This window comes from Callorhinus ursinus, unplaced genomic scaffold, assembly GCF_003265705.2.
Source record: "Callorhinus ursinus isolate GAN/ISIS: 27379988/994484 unplaced genomic scaffold, GSC_fseal_2.0 scaffold37, whole genome shotgun sequence".
In the NCBI taxonomy this organism is placed as follows: Eukaryota; Metazoa; Chordata; class Mammalia; order Carnivora; family Otariidae; genus Callorhinus; species Callorhinus ursinus.
Genome location: NW_027397099.1, coordinates 1,190,506 through 1,213,484, shown reverse-complemented (window position 1 = coordinate 1,213,484; position 22,979 = coordinate 1,190,506). Strand labels below are relative to the sequence as shown.

The 22,979-nt window shown below is 44.0% G+C and overlaps 1 protein-coding gene across 1 annotated transcript in view; it reads left to right on the top strand.

Annotated features, from left to right (window-relative positions):
* The window catches only part of HYDIN (HYDIN axonemal central pair apparatus protein), a 374,533-nt gene that overhangs the window by 251,549 nt on the left and 100,005 nt on the right, over positions 1-22,979 (top strand). Inside the window, exons 34-43 of the mRNA XM_073880040.1 lie at positions 2,573-2,700; positions 3,134-3,270; positions 3,504-3,631; positions 3,782-3,973; positions 4,312-4,461; positions 7,436-7,675; positions 12,617-12,785; positions 15,476-15,655; positions 16,119-16,292; positions 18,860-19,033. Coding sequence (XP_073736141.1) covers positions 2,573-2,700; positions 3,134-3,270; positions 3,504-3,631; positions 3,782-3,973; positions 4,312-4,461; positions 7,436-7,675; positions 12,617-12,785; positions 15,476-15,655; positions 16,119-16,292; positions 18,860-19,033 — 1,672 coding nt within the window. The remainder of the gene's footprint in view (positions 1-2,572; positions 2,701-3,133; positions 3,271-3,503; positions 3,632-3,781; positions 3,974-4,311; positions 4,462-7,435; positions 7,676-12,616; positions 12,786-15,475; positions 15,656-16,118; positions 16,293-18,859; positions 19,034-22,979) is intronic.

The window sequence follows — 22,979 nt, the reverse complement described above, 5'->3', positions numbered from 1 at the left end:
GGGCAGCAGAAGAGGTTCAGTGTGGTGCTTCCGAGGTGGGACCCAAGCCAAGAGTTGGTCTTTCAAGGGACAGAGTAACCCAGCTTGTAAATAAAGGCTCCCCTCCTGGTAGAAAGTAAAAACAAAATCCCAAAATGTTCTCCCTCACCATTCCCTGAAATTCTTCTTTTAACAGTCCATTCCTGACCATGAAGCCTGCTTTCTCCCTGTGCTCATCTTTTAAAATGCAAATATGCATGAGAATATGGTCCCAAGGAAGAATTACTTATGTAGCTAGAGAGCCCTTAGGCTGGTGAAGAGCAGTGTCACTGGGGAGACTGGGAGCCCCAAAGGCCACCAGCAATGACTTGTTTTGCAGAAGCTGAAAGTGCACCTTAGCTCCAAGGATGATCATAATAACATGAGCTACCATTTATTGAACTGTTGCCCAGGCCTGTGTCATGCTACAGACCTGCATTATTATTTCATAACCCCTCCCACAATGGGGGGAGCTCTATGGTGCCACTCTTGCCTTAATTTCACAGTGTGACAGGATTTGTGGAAGTGAAGTGCAGGTCCCCAGGCAGCCTGCAGAGCTAGGATCTGAATCCAGGCCTGTCCAACTCCTAAGACCATGTTCTTATCCTCTGTCCTCTCCCCTTGGGCCCCCAGCTGTCCGTACGGGGCAGCAGTGTGTCTCCACTCTGCTCACCACGTTCCCAGGTGGCTCCTCAGCAGAGCCTTAGCACGGCTGTCTCTGGTGGCCACTCCAGACTGGGGTGAGGCTTCTGAGAACGTGCTGAAGGCTCAGGCAGACTGAGCTCGTCCTCAGGCACAAGTAGGCAGGCAACCTCTCCTGGCTCGGAGCAAGCGTAGGGTGCGCTTTGCTTACGCCGGGATGACTGGACACACCTGTTGGTGAAGCATGCTGCTCCCCCACTAACCCATCACTTCCCGTGGTCCCCTTACGGGCCACCCCACACATTAACCTTCCCCACTTGGCCCCGGACTTAAGGTTTGAGTCTTCAGGAACAATATTTCTCAGCCTTTTTTCACCATCACCTCCCAAGACATTTTTTTTCCTAACACCCCATGAAATATTCTTATCATATATAAAAAATAATCTCTTTGAATAGTTAGATGTTAAAATTTTTTAACTTTTTATTTTGAAATAATTATAGATTCACAGGACGTGGCCCCCAAAAAATTGTTTTCCCCAATGGTAACATCTTATGTAACTTGTAAGACATGGTACAACAATATCAAAACTGGGAAATTGTCGTTGGTACAAGCCACAGAGCTTATTCAGATTTCAGTTTTATAGGCGCTCATTTGTGTGTGTGGGTCCATGTAATTTTTTTGTACGTGTAGGTTTGTATAACCCCCACCACAATTAAGGTACAGAACTGTTCCACCACCACAAAGATCCCTTGTGCTTGAGGAAGTAGAATTAAAAGCAAAATTTTTTTCCAACCCAGAAAATCTCTCCACAGAGGGAGAAGAGAAAGAAAACAATTTTATTGTTGAATAAGCATTAAACCAGAATGTGATCCACATTACAGGCAGTTCACTAAGAGATTGCAAAGACAGAAAGAAGTCTCATCCTTTTATATAACCAAACATACGACCTATTACATACATGTTCTGGAGATAAACACTAGTCCTTAAGTAAGAACTATAACTAGCTATAACTAGTCCTTAAGTAAGAGAACTTGACAGCACCATCTGTCACACATAATTCATCCTGAATTCATGTGGTAATCAGGGTGACCATCTGTGTTGGGTAATTGGCTTTATCCAGAGGGGAAACTCTTGTGTAGAATAGAGCCCTCTGAAGTCAGGCTCCTAGCCTGTCAGAAACTGGGAGATGGGGCCTCTATCTTACTTGATGATCACATTTCAAAGAGAAGGTTCCTGACGTCTTGAGGAAGATACTCCTGGGTCGTAAAGCTGACCAGAGGCTTGTGTAGGCTTTAAAAAGATTTATACGCATTTCAGAAAAACAGAGAAAGAACTCACAAGTTTTCTAAAGTAATTGTTCTAAGAAAAGGGAGTGGGGAGAAGTCTCTCGAAGTCTCTCCCCTTATTTTCAACAAGGAGAATTCACCCTCTTATTTTTCATTTGTATTTGGCCTGATAAGCTCCTTCTTCATAGCCATGCCAATCTCCCATCCCTTACCCTTGGCAACCACTATAGTTCTCTGTCTCTATACTTCCGTTATTTCAAGAATATTATGTAAACAGAATCATACAGTATGTAACCTTTTTCATTGAGCGTAATGCCCTTGAGATCCATCAATATCAATAGTTCTTTATTTTTCATTGTTGAGTAGTATTCCATGATGTGGATATGCCAGTTTCTTTACCCAACCCACCACCCCCATGAAAATTTTAATACCACACATATACTGTATATCTGTTTATGTACTGTGCCCTTTGGAAGGCCATGAATCAATGTAGTATCTACAATTTTTTTTCATTACCCCTTCCATGAAGCAATTCTGTCCCGCTTAGAGGTGATCTACCCCCACTGAGAATGCATGTTCTACAAGAAATTGCTCACTTGCTGTTCTTCCTTACTCCCTTACTCCAGTTAAGTCCTCAGCTCCAGATGGAAGTAGAGCGACTTATAGTCCAAGGCTATGCCACAGAACATCAGAAAACAATTATCCCCGATTCCACAGATGACTTTAGCCATCGGAGTCATTGCAAACTAGCCAAGTGAGTGTCCTTCTGTTTCGGGCTTGTTTCAGAGGGCAGCAGAGAAAACGGTGTTGCTCACCAGAGCACGGCCTGAATTAATTAGTGGTTGATCATCTAGAAATGAAATCTACTCGCCTCCTGCACCTGCCAGCCTCTAGCATCCAGCCAACCAGAAGGTCTCTGCCTATGAAAGTCAGAAACTTCTGGCTTTGCCTCCTGGAGAGCCTGGGTTTCAGGTTCATGAGGGCCCGTGCTGCATGTGTCTTTAGATAATGACTGAAACAGCAGTGTGGACTCCTGGACGTGGGGGAGTTTCTTGTTCCTAGTCTCCTCTCCAGAGGGTGGTTCTTCTCTTCTCTCAAGGACAGAATTATGACAGGGGACAGAAGAGAACAGCACAATCACTCTTTTGGAAAAGTGACTGGTAAGGAAAGCCTTTTAACTGTTTCAGAGTCCAGCTGCCAGAGTATATCCTGGACTTTGGCTACATCATCCTTGGTGACGTCCGAACACACATCATCAAGATCACCAACACCAGTCACTTCCCAGTGTCCTTCCATGCGGAAAAGCGCGTCCTTCATGACACAGGTAACCAGGCTAGGGAGACCCTTTCCTCTTGCCCTTGTCATTTCCAACAAGGTGCCCAGCTGTACTGTTTTTCTGGAGTCGTATTCATGCTTCCTCTGGGATCAGCTGAAAGAATTCTTAGGCCATTAATTGAGATTTGGAGTGGTCATCCTGCCCCAGAAGGGCTCTACCTACAGCAGCTCTTGTTTGCCATTTCTCTTTCCCACAAAGAAATTTTGTTTATATTGGTCCAGGCTTCAGTACTGAGTTAGATCGTGTAAAGAATCTGCCTTACTGTGAGACGGAAACATTTGAAGTGAAATTTGACCCACAAGGGGCCAGTCTTCCTGTCGGAAACAAAGAGATCATTTTGCCCATCAAGGTAAGATGCAATGCTGGGCCCAGCTGATCATCCCCAACTACCAGCTCTGTTCGCCAGTTACCCCTAAAATGATCCAGTTACCATTTCAGAGCCATGAGTCTTCCCCTAACCGCATGCCACGTAGTAACAGCAACTTTATGCCTGTTCTAGGTGGTTGGAGGGCCAACAATTCACATCTGTCTCCAAGCCAAGGTGACCATTCCCACCATGACACTGTCTTGTGGAAGAGTGGAGTTTGCCACAATTCAGTGTGGACAGTGCCTCGTGGAAACTGTTCAGCTTTCTAATCCTCTCCAAGTCCCTTGTGAATGGTTCGTCCACAGCCATAAGCCAGTTAACAAGGTAAACGAGTTGTGACCCATCGGTCCCCTTCTTCCAACTCCATTTAAGCCAGATTTGTCATTCTAAGCCTTTGCTTTTTTTCATTATTTCAGTCTTCTGTTCAAGACCTGCAGTGACAACCGTTGCTTCTGAAATATAATCTAGGCCCTTAGCCCCTCATTCAAGGACTTACCAGGCCACACTGTCTGGTGAATGTCTTACTCATTTCTATAGCCCTGGTATCTACACATTCCCTGACACCTGGGAGGGACTCAGTAAATGTAGGCCGAGTGAGTGGAGGATGGAATAAATGCGTTTTCCATAGTAGATTATCTCATTGTCTAATATCTATTAAACAGCTGGAGAAACACATGCCTAAATACTTAAGACGGAAACTACATGCTGAATTAAAGCCAAAGACACGCATCTTTGAGATCCAGCCCATGTCTGGGGTCTTGGATCCTGGGGAGAGGTCCAACGTGCAAGTTAAATTCATGCCTAAAGAAGAGGTAAGCTTTAAAGAAATGTGGCTCCATTCAGACTCTCTGGGTCTCTTTGAGCTTTCCTCAAAGGCCATACTTGATGAGGCAGGTGTCCAGGGAATTTCTGAGGGACCTTGGCCTCGCTATTGTGATAAGGACGTCAAGTGCTTGTTTCATGTAGGAGCTGTGTGACCTGGTAGTTAAGAGCACCAGCTCCAGAATCAGATCTATCTAGCACATTGACTTTTATTGGCAGACCTGGGTGAGAGGACTTCTGCTTCTGTACTTGGAGGCTGCATGGCTTTGAGTAAATTACTTAGCCTCTAAACCTCAGTCTGCTCATAGATAAAATGAAAAATAATATCATATGTCAAAAATCCCCTATTGCAATTCTAAAATCCAGTAAGCTCCACAGAAACCGGGGGGGGGGGGGATATTTTCATAAGTTTCAGACCCAAATTCATTTGGTGGAAAAACCTCACCTGAACTGACAGGAGACTACTTAACCTTTATTTATTCCACTTAGTTTGCAGAGTCAAACATTGCAACTGCAGAAATATTAGTGTTTGGTTTTAGGGGACCTGCCCCAGCCCCCGCTGAGGATATTATGTAACAGAGGGTCTGTGCACTACATTTACCTTTTTAAAAATATGAATTTGAAAGCATCTGGCTCTTAGGGTTTCAGCTAAGAAAGTATCAACCGGCCATACCTACTTCCTAGGGTTATTTTGAAGATTAAATGAATTAATGTGAATAAAAAGCACAGCAAACTGCTCTATATGTAGTAAGTATCTCAATAACTATTTACTGTTGTCATCAGTAGTTGGGATAATAATAAGTACTTCCTGGTAGATGTACTCCCTGGACCTCACAGACATTTCTTTTTGAATGCCATTTTCACAAAGCTACTCCTAGCAAAGAACACAGTAAAAATAAAATCCTACAGCCAGAGAGGAAGGATCTCAAGAGGTTACACTGTAAAGACTTGTGCTCAAAGCCTAAGGCATTAGGGAGATGGCTTTCTCTCCTTTCTTCTTTTAAAAGAAAAAAAAATCAGTGTGGGTTTTATAGAATACTTACAGTTAATGCCCATTTTCCTGGTAATGGAAATGCTTTGAAGAATGCTGAAGAGTCTATAGTGAGAAAGAAGAAAAGCGAATGACTTCATATCTGATTCTAAAATAAAACCTCTGTTTCTTTCATTATCAAAATCTCCCCAACCCTTTCTTTGAAAAGAAAAGAGAATTAATATGTTTGTCATTCTTAGAGTCTTAAGATTGTTAGGGGGTTTATCGTCAGGGTTGCCAAGATTTTTGATACTTGACTAAATGAGGGACATATCAGTAAATAAGTAAAAAAAAAAAAATTGTTCAGGTAGTTCTATAAATGTTGAGTTGGAACTGGTCAAAGTTAATAAAATGTTTCCATCAACTGGGAGAGCAATTTATTGGTGATATATAAGGAATTGGTTAGCCTTGCAACCCACACAGTCCACATCTCTATCTCCTTCAGCATCAGCAGCATAGGAGAAATCACTGATGTTATAATAGATGTTCAGAATACTCTGTTAGAAAACAAGGAAATGAATAAAATGTCTTAGAAATATTTCCATAAAAAGCAATTAAAAGATAGAAGTTTGGATCAAAAGGTGCTAAGTCCATAGCCATATAGAAAACCCTTTTAGGGGCACCTGGGTGGCTCAGTCATTAAGTGTCTGCCTTCTGCTCAGGTCATGATCCCAGGGTCCTGGGATCGAACCCCGGGTCCTGGGATCGAACCCCGTGTCCAGCTCCCTGCTCAGTGGGGGGCCTGCTTCTTCCTCTCCCACTCCCCCTGCTTGTGTTCCCTCTCTCGCTGTCTCTCTTTCTCTGTCAAAATAAATAAATAAATAAAATCTTAAAAAAAAGAAAAAGAAAAAGAAAACCCTTTTAGCCAATAATTCATTCTCTTACTGTCTCCAACAGTATTTTCTGGGTGTGTATGTATGTCCATCCACATTCTATCCATCTGATTTTCCTTCTTGAGCTAAAATACTTCGGAGCTCTTCAAATCATGAAACCAATCATGGCCTCCAAACCTAAGCCATGAGCCTAACTATATCAGAATGACCTGAGCATGTGGTTAAAAATGCAGATTTCCCAGCCTTACCCTGTCCCTATCAAGTCAGAATCTCTAGGGATGGGGCCTGTGAATCCACATTTTTAATAGGTTCCCCAGTAAAACCAGATTAGGATAATTGGTATCCCTATCAATTGGTATTCAGACTGTAATTATATCTGATAAACTAAATGCTCCAGCTGACCATCCCTGACCCACTGCTTGACTGTATCTTCAAATAATAGAAATATGTTAATTCAGATTCTATAAGAAACCGACTTGGAAACAAGGATTCAAGTGCAAGCAGATTAATTGGGAAGTGTAGGGAACACTGATGGAGAAGTAGAAGGTGGTCGGGGAAAGGAAGGCTGCTAATAGGGTATGCGAATGAGCCAGCTGCCTTGGAGACTGGAACATAATCCTACTGGGAAACTCTGAGGAAATAGACAAAATGCACATTTCAGAATTATCCCTTCCCAGGAGCAAGGGACCTGAGGTATTTATGTGGTAGTTCCTGAGTCATTTGTTGAGGATTGCTCCCAGAAGATGTTAATCCCAGCACTTCTGCCCTGCCCTGCCCTGCCCATAGGCAGCAGGGCCCATGAAATGAGAGTCCAGAGGTGCAGATAGTGGCCCATCTGAGTGCACTGGAGGGTCTGAAGGATATGAGTGTGGCATCCGAAGGGCCTTCTATGAGTGATGAAGCCCTTGGTACAGTGCCTGGCATGATGGATACCCAGTATTAATACAGTAATATAAATTGTTCTCATGCAATTTTACATAAAAAGTTTTCTCTCTTAATCTCCATAGCATCAGTTTTGTCCCCACAGTGGTTTTCAGGTTTACATCGCACGTGACAAAAAAAACAAAGTTAAGATGCTTGTTGTGTTCTCATGTCTTGCAGAAATTCTACAGCCAAACCCTGGTGTTCCAGATTGCCCAGAGTGCTCAGAAGCTTACGCTGCTGGCACAGGGGCAAGGTTTAGAGCCACGCTTGGAATTTAGTCCTTCGGTTCTGGAGCTGGGACCGCTGCTGCCATATGCACCGGGAGACGAGGCTGAGGTGGTGGTGAAGAATCCCTGCAGCTTTCCCATTGAGTTTTACTCCTTAGAATTTGACCAGCAGTATCTCTTAGAAGGGAAGGTGAGCAGAGGCCAAAACCAAATTCCATTTTCCTTCCCCTGCTGGGCCCTGCCATGTACAGGTGCTCTTCCCTCAGTGTGGACAACTTCCTCCCGACCTTTGTCCCTTCTTCCCCTTAAACCGTTCCTTGTCAACTTGAAGATCACTTTGTAGCCTTTCCTGATGTCCTTCCCTTGCTCTGAGCAGAATTTGTTGCTTCTTTGTGATCTCATTATACATTTTAAATAACTAATTGAAAAACTGATAGATGCTCATGGTTAAAATTCAAACAGTAATGAACATATGCAGCTGTCGTTATATTTGAAGTGAGTTTCTTGTCAACTGCATGTAATTGGGTCTTTTAAAAAAAAATACACTCTGGTAGTCTCTGTCTTTAATTGGTGTATTTAGACCATTTACATTTAATAAAATTATGTTAGGGCTTAAATCTGCCACTTTTTTTTTTTCTGTTTGTCCTGGGCTACTTATTTTCCAATTGTTCCTCCATGTACTTTTTTTTTTTTACTTTCTTTTTTTAGAGCAGTTTTAGGTTCACAGCGAAATTGAGGGGAAGTTACTGAGATTTCCTGTATAACCTGCCCCCCACTCATGCATACCTTCCTCTATTATCAACATCACCTACTAGCGTGGTACATTTGTCACAATTGATGAACCTACACTGATACATCATAATCATCCAAAATCCACAGTTTACATTAGAGTTCACTCTTGGTGTTGTACATTCCGTGGGTTTGGACAAATGTATAATGACATGCATCCACCCATTACAGTATCATACAGAACATTTTCACTGCCCTAAAAATCCTCTGTGTTCTCCTATTCATCCCTCCCTCTTCCCAACCCCTGGCAACCATTGATCTTTTTACTATCTGTATAATGTGCCTTTTCTAGAATGTCATATAATTGCAATCATACAGTATACCTTTTTAGATTGGCTTCTTTCATTTAGTAATATACACTTAAGTTTCCTTCATGGCTTGATAGCTCATTTCTTTTTAATACTAAATAATATTCCGTTGTCTGGAGATAGCAGTTTATCTATCCACTCACCTACTGCAGGACAACTTGGTTGTTTCTAAGTTATGGCAATTATAAATAAAGCTGCCATAAATATCCATGCGCAGATTTTTGTGGGACATAAATTTTTATCTCCTTTGGACAAGTACCAAGTAGCACAATTGCTGGATCATGTGGTAAGAGTATGTTTAGTTTTATAAGAAACTGCCAGACTATCTTCCAAAGTGGTTGACCATTTTGCATTCCCACCAGCAATGAGTGAAAGTTCCTGTTGCTCCTCATTCTCATCAGCATTTGATGTTGTCAGTGTTTTGGATTTGGGCCATTCTAATAGGTATGTAGTCATATTTTGTTTTGACTTGCATTTCCCTGATGACCTATGATGTGGAGCATCTGTTTATATGCTTATTTGCCATCTGTACATCTTCTTTGGTGAGGCGTCTGTTAAGGTCTTTGACCCATTTTTTAGTCAGGTAGTTTGTTTCCTCATTGTTGTGTTTTAAAAGTTCTTTACACATTTTGAATAACAGAAGTTTATCACATGCACCTTTTGCAAATATTTTCTTCCATTCTGTAACTTGTCTTTTCGTTCTCTTGACATTGCCTTTTGCAGAGCCAAGGTTTTTAATTTTAATGAAGTCCAGCTTATCAATTATTATTTTCATGGACTGTGCCTCTGGTGTGTATATAAAAAGTCATCATCAGGGCGCCTGGGTGGCTCAGTCATTAAGCGTCTGCCTTTGGCTCAGGTCATGATCCCGGGGTCCTGGGATCGAGCCCCGCATCAGGCTCCCTGCTCCGTGGGAAGCCTGCTTCTCCCTCTCCCACTTCCCCTGCTTGTGTTCCCGCTCTTGTTATGTCTCTCTCTGTCAAATAAATAAAATCTTTAAAAATAAATAAATAAAATAAAAAGTCATCATCACACCAAAGGTCATCTGGATTTTCTCTTATGGCACCTTCTAGGAGTTTTATAGCTGTATGTTTTTCATTTAGCCCTATAATCCATTTTAAGCTTTGTGAAAGGTGTCAGATCCATCTAGATTTGGGTTTCTTGCATCTGGATGTCCAGGTCTGGCATTGTTTGTTAGAAAAACTATCTTTTCTCGGGTGGGGGGATGGGTTAGCCTGGTGATGGGTATTGAGGAGGGCACGTTCTGCATGGAGCACTGGGTGTTATGAACAAACAATGAATCATGGAACACTGCATCAAAAACTAATGATGTAATATATGGTGATTAACATAACAATAAAAAAATTTAAAAAAAAAAGAAAAACTATCTTTTCTCATTGTATTGCATTTGCTCCTTTGTCAAAGGTCAGTTGACTATACTCATTTGGGTCTATTTGTGGGATCTCTGTTCTGTTCCACTGATCTATCCGGGTCCATTTTTACTATCTCTACCCTGCTCTGCTACCTTGAGGATGAGCTGTATAAACTACCCCTTTATCTAATACCCTTAGTACTCTACTTTTTAGAGACTGCCTCTTAGTTCCCTACTGTGAGCAATTATGAAATTAGCTACTAATCTCTTTTTCTCTCTTCTCACCACCCTCTAATGTAAAATAATATTCTCTTCAATTAATGCTTGCTAGGTAAACATCTCAGGTGCACTCCCTCCATGTTTTGCTTCTTGTTTAGTATCTGTCATGTCAGAGCTTACAATATTAGGATGTCAGAACCTAATTTCTGTCACTTAATTTTAGTTCTATACTTAAATGTATTCGATGTTCAACACCAATCCTTGTGATGAAGCTTCTCCGGTCACCACTATGTGGTCTGTAGTTCATTCCTTAGGAAGGGCTCAGGGGAACACTATTCCCTGAGTACACGCATGTTGGTAACTATTTATCTGTGGCTTTTATGCTTGAAGATAGGTTTGGTTGGATACAGTATCTTTCACTCACGTTTGCGCTTGGCTATCTTAAATGCATTGCTCCATCGTTTTCTCCTATGCTGTTCATGAAGTCTGATGCTTAGTTTTCTATTACATATTAAGTAGTTATCTGTGGCTGCAAAACAAATGCCCCCAAGCTTAGCAACTGAAAACAATAAACATTTGCTATCTCATGTGGTCTGTGGGCCAGGAATTTAGGAATGGCTTAGCTTCTGCTTCCTCTGAACCTTCTCCCAACTCAGTCTTTGAGTCTTCTGTCTTCCTTACATCTAGTGTTTATTCTCTGCCCAATGTAGATTCTGCATCTAGAAGTTTTTCCCAGAATGGGAATTTGTCCCTCTGGAAGGGAGTCTTTTCATTAGGTATTCATGAATTGTTCAATGGCTTATGTTGGCACCACACCCTCTGCTGTGGGCCAGGTTCAATGGAAAGCAGAATCTAAGACTCTGAGTTGTGCATGCAGGTTTCATAGGGAACACTCTCAGGAGCAACACTAGGAAACAATAAGGCAAGTAGACCTGGGCAAAGAGATAAACTGTGATGGGATTATAGCAAAGACCTCAGCAGACCCCACAGGAAGCCCTGGAGCTGGGCTGGCTCTTCAGAATTGCCCCAGTTGAGGCAAGTTGGCCAGGCCTTTGTGTATCTGCATCACCCAGTCTTTGGAATTTTCCTTCCTTTCCGCACTGACCTGCCATGCCAGCTCTGTTCTGTATCAAAGCTCCATATATGAATGGGTCTATTCTAAATGCTCTTTTCTGTATCATCTCACTGGTCAGTTAGTCTATCCCAATATCAATCCCATGCTGTCTGTTACTCCAGCTTCAAAAGTCCTAATATCTAGTTGGGCAATCCTCTCTCTTTATTCTTCTTCATTAATGTTTTAACACTTTTTTTTAATAAGATTTTATTTATTTATTTCAGAGAGAGAGAGAGAGCCGGAGCAGAGGGAGGGGCAGAGAGAGAGAGAGGGAGAAGCAGACTCCCTGCTGAGCAGGGAGCCCAATGGAGGGCTTGATCCCAGGACCCTGAGATCATGACCTGAGTCGAAGACAAATACTTAACCCACTGAGCCAGCCAGGCATCCCAACTCTTTTTTTTTTTTTTTTACCACTTTCTATATTCAAGTAAAATTAACATACATGATTATATTAATTTCAGGTGTTTCAACTATTCTTAGCTCTTCGTTCTTCCATATAAATTTTAGAAGGAACTTCTTAACAGTGCTTTTCACACAACTAAAAATACTGATCCTGGAGAAAGAAAGGTTACTCAACAAAACAGATTTTTCACATAAATTAGGCAGTATAGGAAGCTATTGCTTTCTAGAACTTTATTATACTATGTCTTATAAATATACATCCACACTAGGGTTACTAGATTTAGTAGAAAGAAAAACAAGTTACACAGTTAAATTTGAATTTCAGATAAAAAACATAGGACATATTTTATATGGACATTTTTATACTAAAAAAATTATTCATTGTTTATCTGAAATTCAGATTAAACTGCTCATCCCATATTTCATCTGACAACCCTAAAACATTCCCTCCCTACCGCCCCAAAGCTCCCCCACACATTCATGCACATGCATACTTAATACCATTTTACCAGTTTTTCCCTAGATCCTCTATGAGACAACCACCTTCCTTGTATAACATTGCTCACCACAGGATTTTTTAAGAACGTGTCACTCAAAGTGGATAATGGTACTTTTGTCAATGGAAAAACAAAAACCAAACAAACAGAAAAACAAAACAAAAGGAAAACAGTATATGTTATTTGTAAAACAAGAGGAAAACTCTCTTCCACATGTGAAATGCCCAGGCTCAAATGGGGCAAAAATCAAGATCCTATATCCCCAGATTCATGGCCCAGCCTGACTTTTTACACCTCTCCAAAGGCCCATCGTCGACACCCCAGCCTCAGGCAGGAGTCAAGGTCTTACGAGGTGGTCAGCAGACCCTCTGAGGGCTGTCGGGAGGAAGCTTCCAGGCAGCCAACAGCAGTGGCCGTCCTCCTCTTGCAGATCTTGAGAACATTGAAGGGCTACGATCCCTACAACACCCTGCTGCTGCCTCCCCGCCTTCCTGGGGAAAAGCTGCCCCCAGAGCTGTACAAGTACTTTAAGGAGATGAAGCGGTCAAAAGAGGAGCAGATGAAGGCAAAGTATCTGGAGAGTCTGGTCCAGGAAAACGGTGAGAGCTCAGTGCCGAGAGCCCGGTTTCAGCCCCTGCCCTGGCGCCCTGAGGTACCCCTCCTGGGAGGCCAGCCAGTCCCTGAGCGCATGCCAGGTGCCAGACCTGTGCTAGGCGCCTCACACATTTTGTTTCTAATCACCACAGAATGGGCCTGTTATCCCTGCTGTATGGATGCGGAGACAGGGATACGTTCTTCTCTCACTAGAGTCTAGTGGAGAGTTAAGACTTAAACACAATGGGTGACGGGCATTAAGGAGGGCACTTGAAGTAATGAGCACTGGGCATTGTATGCAACTGATGAATCACTGAATTCTACCTCTGAAACGACTAATACGGGATATATGAATTAGATTGAATTTAAATAATTTTTTTTTAAAAAAACCCAACTGATATAGGTATAGAAGAACACTTGCTAGATGCCAAGCCCTGTGCTGAGGGCTTTACACACATAGATGAGAAACTAAAGCACTGAAGTACTGAGAGGCCAGGTCCGCAGTTTGAAGGGGTAGAATCAGGATTTAAGCCCAGATCTCTCTGACTCCAGAGTCCGTGATGGTAACCACTATGTTCCACAGTGGTTGTGTGTGCCCAGGTGATGCAGTAACACATCACACAGGGTATAACTTGGTACCCTGAAAGAGATAGGGGGCGGGGGTTCACACAAGGAAGAGGTTGGCCCTCCGTGGTCCTCAAGGCCAAACTCCAATCATAAAGCTGGACTGTGCTCTTGTAACTTGCCCCTTTCTGGCCCAGTGCCCCTGAGTTACCCCATCATCCTCCACCCATGGGCTCCCTTGAGTGCACACTTGAACATCAAGGCTTCTGGATGACCTGTAGCATGATGCATGCTTCTCCTTCCTGCTTACCGTGCCCTCATCCTGGAAATGTGCCCTCCCTGTTGTTACTTGCTCTCTTTTTCTGTGTAACAGTCATCACGTGTGTAATTGTTTTCTTCATACCTGTCTGCCCCCCAAATGAGAAGTCCCCATAAAGGCAGCGATCACACATTCCCCATCATAGTACCCAATAAATACGTGCTGTGAGACTGAATGAATAAACTGCAAGGAGTTCATTTCCTCCCACCCTTGGGCTTGTCTTGCCTCTCAGGGAAGCTAGTCAGAGAATACTAGTTTGTCCTAAAAGGAGAAGATGAGAGAAAAAGACCACCTCTCCCCGCATTCTCCCAGTCAGCCTCATTGAGCACCATTAGTGCTCAGATGCTTAGAACTACCATCACAAAGACCACAGACTGGGTGACTTAACCAACAGAAGTTTATTTTCTCGCAGTTCAGGAGGCCCGATGTCTAAGATCAAGGTTTCAGCAGGGTTGTTTTCTTCTGAACGTCCTTCCTTGGCTTGTAGATGGCCGTCTTCCCCCAGTATTGACATGGTCTTCCCTCTGGGTGTCTGTCCAAATCTCTTCTTAAAGAGCACCAGTCATACTGGAGTGTGGATGGAATAGGACACCCATATGACCTCATTTTAAGTCTATTGCCTCTTTAAAGGCTTTATGTTCAAATGTAGTCACATTCTGAGGTACTAGGGAGTTAGGATTTCAACCTACGAATTTTAGGGGAATCAATTAAGCCTGTAACAAGCACCCACTATGTATGTTCCAAGAACGGAGCTGAAGTGTGGTAAACAGATCGATGAAACAAGGCTTTGTCTTTGAGAGCCCCGGGGTCAGGAAGGAGGTGGGAGGACAGACACTGAAACTCAAACTTGCTCCCTGGTGGCCTGGGGCAGACGGCTGCAGGGGCTGCCAGGTACAAAGGGCATCATGACCTCAGAGAAGGGCACTGTCGCTTTAATCCCCAACCTTACAACAGTACAGTTACAGGTTCATTGTTTCATTTGGCCCATTGAAAGGTGGCGGAGAATGGGGACCCAGGGGGCCAGAGGGGGCCAGGGAGGTGCATACTCTACTTTTCCCCAGGGATTCTCCCAGCCTCTGCTCCCTCTGCTCTCATGTGCAGACTGTCCCCCTGTTTCCCACACCATGGCCAGTGAGGCCAGTCAGTCACAGGAGAGCTCCAACCTCTCTGCCTCAAATGTCAATGCCCCACGCCTCCCAGGATCAGTGTCTTGGCCCCCCAGGGTAAAGGGGGTCGTTTCATGCAATCACAGCCCAATGCCCCCTTTGGAATTTTAGGATAATAGCCGTGGGGAGGGTGCTGGGCAGACAAAACGGTAGATGTGCTTAGCAAGGCCATGGACAAATGTTCATGACAAGCTAAGGGACGAAACAGGCTACGAATTGGAGTATACACTATGATCCCAAGTTCAGCTTTGAAAAGTGAGAAAGGAACAATCTGAGAAGTTGGAGCTCTCCTTACTGGAATCATGAAATGCAGCTGCAATTTCCCTGTCACCATCTCTTTGTCTTTCTGTCTCTTTTGCAGATGAATTTTATAATTCTTGCTCTTCTGAATTTTCTAAATTTCCTGGAGCAACTGTATAATTTTAGTGTTGTTTTTTTTTAATGTTAAAATGTAGAAACACTCTGGGCTGAGAAACTTCTTAACAGCCAACTGCTGTTCTTATTTCTTGGGGTTGGCTAGTCCAGGGTGATGGTGAGCAGGTCAGTGATTCTCTACTTTGTCTCTCTTTCGTTTTCTGTCCCCGTCTTCCCTTGTCCCCGTCCCAACTCTTCCCCATGTGTGTTTTGGTCCTTGGCTCTCTGGCAGAAGAAGAAGATGGGCCCTCATCAGATCTGGGAACCTCGGCCAGTACGAAGAGGACCTCACTGAGCCGAGGGATCTCAGTCACATCCAACCTGGAAGAGCGGCACCTCCCTGTGATGGAGTCCAAGACCTACCCAGATGAAGAGGAAGATAAGGAGAGCCTGGAAAAAATAATGTTTCAAAGTAAACAAGCATTTTAATGTTTTGGTACCGGTTCTCTCCACGCAGAGGTGGGAAGACTGTCCAGCGCCTTTTCACTTTTCTCCCTGAAATGCACCCTCAAGCCTTCTAGCCCTACTGGGTGTTAATTCTGTGGTATGAATACGCCATCACTTATTCAGCCATCTCCTGTCATGTTGCAAATTCAGCTAGTGTCTAGTATTATTTTTTCAGCAGGGCTGATTCCCCCAAAATAGAGTTAACAGAGAGTATCTATATTTTAAATTCTAGTAGCTGTGGACAAATTATTAGCCAAATAAGGCCCTCCTATATGCCGAATGAGGGAGGGAGAACATTTGCCACAGATGATTTGTCACTGTAAAACAACGCCAAGAAAAGGAAAAATTGTTCCCTTTTCCCTCGGACCATGTGAATTCCGGGCATGTCCACATGCACTCACGTGCACACATATATTTTTAATTTGCAGCTGACAAGTTACAGAGCATTGACAGCCACTCCACAGAAGAAGTTGGAGAAGTAGAGAACAACCCAGTAAGCAAGGCGATCGCTCGCCACCTGGGCATTGATATTTCTGCAGAAGGCCGCATGGCCAAGAACCGGAAAGGCATCGCCATCATCGTCCATGGGACGCCCTTGTCCGGTATGCACAACCCTGAAGGGTTGCCCCTTTGGGGTTTATGGTGAAGTTTGCACATGTAATTTTTGAGACAATAAAAGACTCTTTTGTTAGAAATTTATATACCACAGGACTATCCCCAAACTGTTCAATTGCTAAGGTCAGAGGCACAGGGTTAGAAAAAGAGCAGGGACCCCTTATTTTTAATTAATACATCTCTGAACTGTTTGAGCTTATATTCTTTCAATAATTTAAAAACATTAAAATATTAAAGAAAAATCCAAGACATTAGATAATTTAAAAAGAGGGGGGAAATATGTGCAAACCCTTTGAACTGGCAATATTACTTCTAGAGATTTATCTTAGGAAAATATTTAACAATGTAGACAGAGATTAACTGCATGAATGTCCACTGCAGCATTGCTTACCATAATAAAAAATTGGGAGCAATTGAAGCATTCAGTATGGAAGACTGGTTAATTAAGCCTTAGTACATTCATAGAATAAGTTATTTTGCTACTAAAAACAGTGTTTCATGCAACCATGTTCATAACAGCATTACTCACAATAGCCAAAAGCTAGAAACAGCCCAACCGTCCATTGACAGATGAATGGAAAAACAAAATGTGGTCTGATGGGCTATTATTCAGCCTCGAAAAGGAGGGAAATCCTGACACTTGCTACAACATGGATGAACACTAAGACATGATGCTAAGTGAGGTTATCACCAAAGGACAATTGCTGTATGACTCCACTTATATGAAGTACTTAGAGGAGTCAGACTCATAGAAACAGAAAGTAGAGTGGTGGTCTCCAGGGACTGGGGAAAGGGAAGGATGGGGGCTTATTGTGTAATGGGTACAGAGTTTCCATGTGGGAAGATGAGAAAGTGCTGGAGCTCGATGGTAGTGATGGTCACACCACAATGTGAATATACTAATACAACTGTACACTTAAATATGGTTAAAACAGCAAATTCTGTATGTATATCACCTCAGTTTTTTCAAAGTGCCGTAGAAGTATATCGAATGAATAGAAAGATGTTCATGATACATCATTTTAAGTGAGAAAAAATGTCATACTTAGGATTTGCAATCTGAATTAATTTCCTATTGCTACTGTAACGGATAGCCACATACTTAGTCGGTTGAAACAATGCAAATTGACTTTCTTTCTGAAGATCAGAAATCTAAAATGTGTCAGGGCCACATTCCTTCTGGAGGCACATAGGAGAAGATCCATTTCCTTGTGTTTTGTAGCTTCTAGAAATGTCGCCTTTATTCTTTGGCTTGGGGCCCCTTCCTCTGTCTTCAAAAACAGCATCACAGGAGTGCCTGGGTGGCTCAGTTGGTTAAGCATCTGACTCTCAATTTTGGCTCAGGTCAAGATCCCAGGGTCATGAGATCAATCCTCACATTGGGCTCCACACTCAGCAAGGTGTCTGCTTGAGATTCTCTCCCTTTCCCTCCACCCCTCCCCCTGCTCACGTGTTTTCTCTCTCTCTCTCTCTCTCAAATAAATAAATAAATAAATATTAAAAAAAAAACCCCAGCATCATAGCACCCTCCACTCTCTCTTCCTTTGCTTCATCATCACATCACCTGTTCTGACTGACCTTCCTGCATGCCTCCTGTAAGGGCCCTTGGGATTATATTGGGCCCACCCAGATAACCAAGGATAATTTCCCTAATCAGGATCCTTAACTTAATTGCAACTGCAAAGCCACTTTACCACATAAGGTAACATATTCACATGTTGCAGGCATTTGGATGTGGATGTCTTTGGTGGAGGGTGGTCCTTGTTCAGCCTACCACAGAACCCGTTTCTTTTTCCTAAGAAATGTAAATAAGTTAGTTGTATATGCATACTTAGCAGCCATATGCTAACTGTAATATCTCTGGATGAGCAAATTATGGATCTTTTTTTTCCTTTCTCCTGTTTGTTATTTGTATTTTCTGCTTTCTTTTTAATGAGCAGATATTTTGAAATGAGGAAAAAAAAAAAGATCAACACAACTTATTCTTCAAACCAAAAAAGTCTTCCCATTAGAATCAGAGATAGTAGAACTATAAAAAAAATTTTTTTTAAAGATTTTATTTATTTATTTGAGAGAGAGACAGACAGAAAGAGAGAGCACCTAAGAGCAGGGGGAGGGTCAGAGGGAGAGGGAGAAGCAGACTCCCCGCTGAGCCGGGAGCCCGACGACAAGGGGCTCAATCCCAGGACCCCGGGATCATGACCTGAGCTAAAGGCAGATGCTTGACCCACTGAGCCACCCAGATGCTCCTAGAGCTACAAAATTTTTGAAGATCATCTGACAGAATCACCTTTTAACTGAGGAGAAAATTCAGAGAGGATGTGTTTTGCCCTCACACCACACACACAGTGCTGGTGGTGGAATGAGAACCAGAATCCGTGTGGTTCAGGTCTTCCCTCTGCTTTCCGCTCCCACCTCTGGCCACATTAGAGACTTAAAGGCAAAGCACTTGGAGAGATCACTTTATAGGGGTCTCCATTCTAGAAGTTTCTTCTGTCTAGAACACTCAGCCGCTGAGAGCCGGGAAGTTCAACCTCCTGACCCTTTTTTGCAGGAAAGACGGCCACTGCAGTCAGCATGGCCAAATACTACAATGCAGCCTGCTTGAACATTGACTCCATCGTGCTGGAAGCCATCTCCGATGGCAACAACATCCCGGGGATCCGGGCCCGGGAGCTCTGCATCAGGGCTGCCATAGAGCAGTCCATAAAGGAAGGAGAAGAGTCTGGTAAGAGCTATTTCCCCTGACTTTCTGTGGTCAAGTGCCCGGCACCCCTGCTGCTAATACCCATCTTCCTTGTGTCTCCCACTGAGCTTTTCTCCCCACACCCAGTTGAAGGCTGACTTACAACATGCTGCCAACTTAAAGCCAGAGGAAGAATTCTCTCCACCAAGCATCTACAGCTCTCCCTGCTGCCCAGTACAGGCATGCACTGGGCACTACAGGGAACAGGACAATGAATAAGATGCAGCCTACACCTTTGAGGGTGACCCGTGAAAGGGGAGCGGACAGGAGTTTGTTTGGAGCAGAGGGAAATAATGTAACAGGAGGGCGACTTTGGGATGGCTGGGTTCCAATAGGCGTGATCTCGGGAAGTTTTCGTGGAAATGAGCTTTGAAGGAGCAGGAGAATGTTGACAGGCAAAGAGGAAGACCAACGACAGTGCAGCCCAAGAAAGCAAGGAAGTCAACAGTAAATGAGAAGTGAAAAGGCAGGCTGAGGCCCATCATAGTTGACCTTGACGTCTGGATTAGGAATTTGGGTTTTATTTTGAAGGAACAGAGGAGTAGGGTGGTTTTCACCCTCAGGGAGAAATGGTCAGAGAGTCACAGTGGAAAAGCAGCAGGTCTTGTAACGTCTTGTAAAGGGAGCAGTGGAGATGCTGAGGACGAGCAGGCTTGGGCCAGCTGCCCCAAGGAGGGGGAAGCATTCCAGACGGTCACATCAAGATTCCTAGTCCTGGAACTGGGAGGAGAGTGCTGTTGTTTACCAAAATAGGAAACGTGGGAGGAGGAGAAAGTTTGCTGGAGAGGAAAATTAATTGAGTTTTGGAACCTCTGTGTAGTAAGGCCTGGTGTGGCCTACCTACCAGAGGTTAGGAATCCTGTCTCCTAGAAGGACCCTAGAAGGCAGGGCAATGGCTGCTCAGTGGGAAAATATACTGAAGTAGAGTGACTGCTCTGAGCAGAACAATTTTTATATAAATATTCATAACAGCATACCATCATTTCTTTCTCTCTTTTCTTTTCTCTTCTTTTTTTTTTTTCTTTGAGAGAAAGAGAGCAGGGGGAAGGGCAGAGGGGGCAGAAGACAGAGAATCACAAGTAGGCTCCACACCCAGCACGGAGCCTGATGCAGGGCTTGATCCCATGACCCCGAGATCATGACCTGAGCCAAAATCAAAAGTCGTACGCTTAACCTACTGAGCCACCCATGCGCCCACATAACATCATCTCTGATAGTGCACCATGTCTGCTAGTTGATTGGTAAAAGTGGCTGGGGCTTTGAGGCGTGTCCTCTTTCCTTAGTACCTCTGCATGGGATGCTTAGAGAAATAGAGGATTCTTTGCTGGGAAGATAAGAGAAATAGCCTTTGAGTAGTATAAGGGAGGAAAAATAATTTTCTCTCTGTCCTTCTGAGTTCTTGGCTAAGACTCTATAATAAAAGATTCACAAGAAAAAAGCAAATTTATTAACATGTATCTTTCATGTGTACACGGGAGATGCTAAGGAGGAACTGAGGTGGCTTACAATTTTGAATTAAATTCCATCTTTACAGAGAAGAGGAGGGAGGTAGTCCTCTTAGGGGAGAGCAGATGAGTTTTAGGGAAGATGAATGGACCCAGAGGTAGATAGTTTGTACAAGTGTGTCGGGAGGTGTTGCCCTCTAGTCTGGAGGGTAGATAGTTTGTACAAGTGTGTCGGGAGGTGTTGCCCTCTAGTCTCCTCCCCTGTGAGGAGTCGATCCTCCCTGGTTGATGTAACTCCCAGGGTGAGGATTTGTGACGATTGAGTTCCCTTTGGATGCCTCTCTTTAGGCAGACAAGGAAAGTTCAGAGAAGGCTTCTTCCGGCATTTGCCCACAGCTCAAAAGAGAGCAGTGTATTTTGAGGTGGCATATCCAGAACTCCTATAGTCGTATTTTGGGGGTGGCCTAGTCTACCTTTAGCGGGAACTCCAAACTACATCATAATTTTGGTTCTCTTAGGTTTTTGTTTCCTTTTCTCTCAATTAATCTACATTTCACAGAGGTCTTTGGACCTCTGTTGGTGTCCCATGACAAATTGCGGATTTGGGTTTCCCATCTGAGAAGGTAATGTCAAGCTAAACACATAACTGAGGGAGTCTTCCTCAACATGGCAAGAGGTGCAACTGCTGGGGGAGAGGAAATCGTTCCAGAAAGAGGAACAGGATGGAAAGGGCAGGATGGGACATTGGGGAACACTTACATTTTAGGAGGGGGGGTGGAGGAGCAGCCAGGAAGTCCAAGAAGGCCGAGCGAGGAGGGTCAGAGGGGTGGGCAGTCGGGAGAGCAGGCCGCAGGGAAGTCAAGGAGACTAAGACGCTTCCTGCCTTGTTTGTCTCATAAGCCTTATCACTGGTTCATACACCATTTACTTGACTTTCTTATTCTACTGTCTGCCGACCCCACTAGCATGTCAGCTGGAAGCAGGGATGCGTGTTAGTTCTCGTCACTGAGGTGTTCCCAGCCCCTAGAATGGTGCCTGGCACAGAGTGGACACAGAGTAAAGACTTCCCAAAATGTATCAAATCAGTAAGTGAATGTAGTCAGAGATTGCTCAAAATTCAGACAGAATGAGCCCTGAGAGAGGGCCACTGTGGCTCCCAGTTCAGAGGTCACTGGGCACTTTGGAGAAAGCCCTTTCAATGGAGGGGTTAACCCCAAACTGTACTTGCTGCTCACTGTGGACAATCCTGCCCATCCCACACCGCACCCACTGGCCACTTGAAATGTGGTGGCCGGTCCAAACTGAAATGTGGCGGCCGGTCCAAACTGAAATGTGCTGCTAGAGGTGTTTTTTTTTTTTTTCTTTTGAGGATATAGTATGAGTAAAAGGCTATAAAATAACAGTAACAATTTTTATGTGTTGTTTACATGTTGAAACAATCACATTTGGGATATATAGGGTTAAAGAAAATATACCATTAAAATCCGTGTGTACTTTTTTAATGTGGCTGCTGAGAAATCTTAAATTCCGTACATGTCACATGTCAGTTGGACAGATGTGGGCCACACTACTGTTTTAGAAGTCGGGCAGTGAGGGAAAGAGAAGAGGTGAAGTGATGATGTCTTGAAAGAAATGGAAAGGCAAAATGAAAGCTCATATATTATGTATTGTTATATATTATACCGGGAAGAGCCGGCTTTTTAAGAGAGGGCAGAATGATGGCATGGACAGGGAAAGCTGAGAGGCCTTAGAATAGCACAGAGGAGACTGCACAGCCATCAGTGAAGACGGCGTGGCCGGGGGGGCGGGGTGCAGGACTCAGGGCAAAGCGAGCAGGTGGCACGCGACAGGAGGCTGGAGCGGTCCTTACTTTCACGAGGGCAAAGCCTGGAGGGGCTGGGGGTGACGGGGCCTGGATGAACGCAGGACCAGCCAGCCGAACACTGTGCCACTGCTCCACTGGTAGCTTCAGGCTCTTTGCCCCCCATGCTACCCCCCCACACACTGCCACCTCCAGGTGCAGCATGGAGTCCTTGTACCTAATCAGCTCCTGGGGAAGGGACGGAGGGAAGATGCCTGAAAAGATAAGGCAGAGTAAGCCTAGTGACAACTCTCAAGGGAGTTCTGAGGGCCTATTTGCCGAAATGGTCAACAAGGAATAATGAGCCTTACTGAGTCCGCCCGTGTGCTGGAGAAATGTGGAAGCTGCCTAGCACACAGCCACATCACCCCGTCTTAGTGTTGGGGTCCCAGGGCAGGGCCCTAGTGTACCAGCAGTTTCAGAAGTGCTTGCTCTCGGGGCTGGAAGAGAACGTGGGGCCAACTAACATGGGATCCACTGGGAAGATGGGCAGCGGAGAAACCTGAACTCCGTTCCCAGATGGCTGCAGGTGGAGATGGTTTTGTGTTCCTCAAGAGAATCACACCCTTCATACTAGGTGTCTGTGCCATCCCCACTGTCATTTCCTCAGTATCCTCAGGTG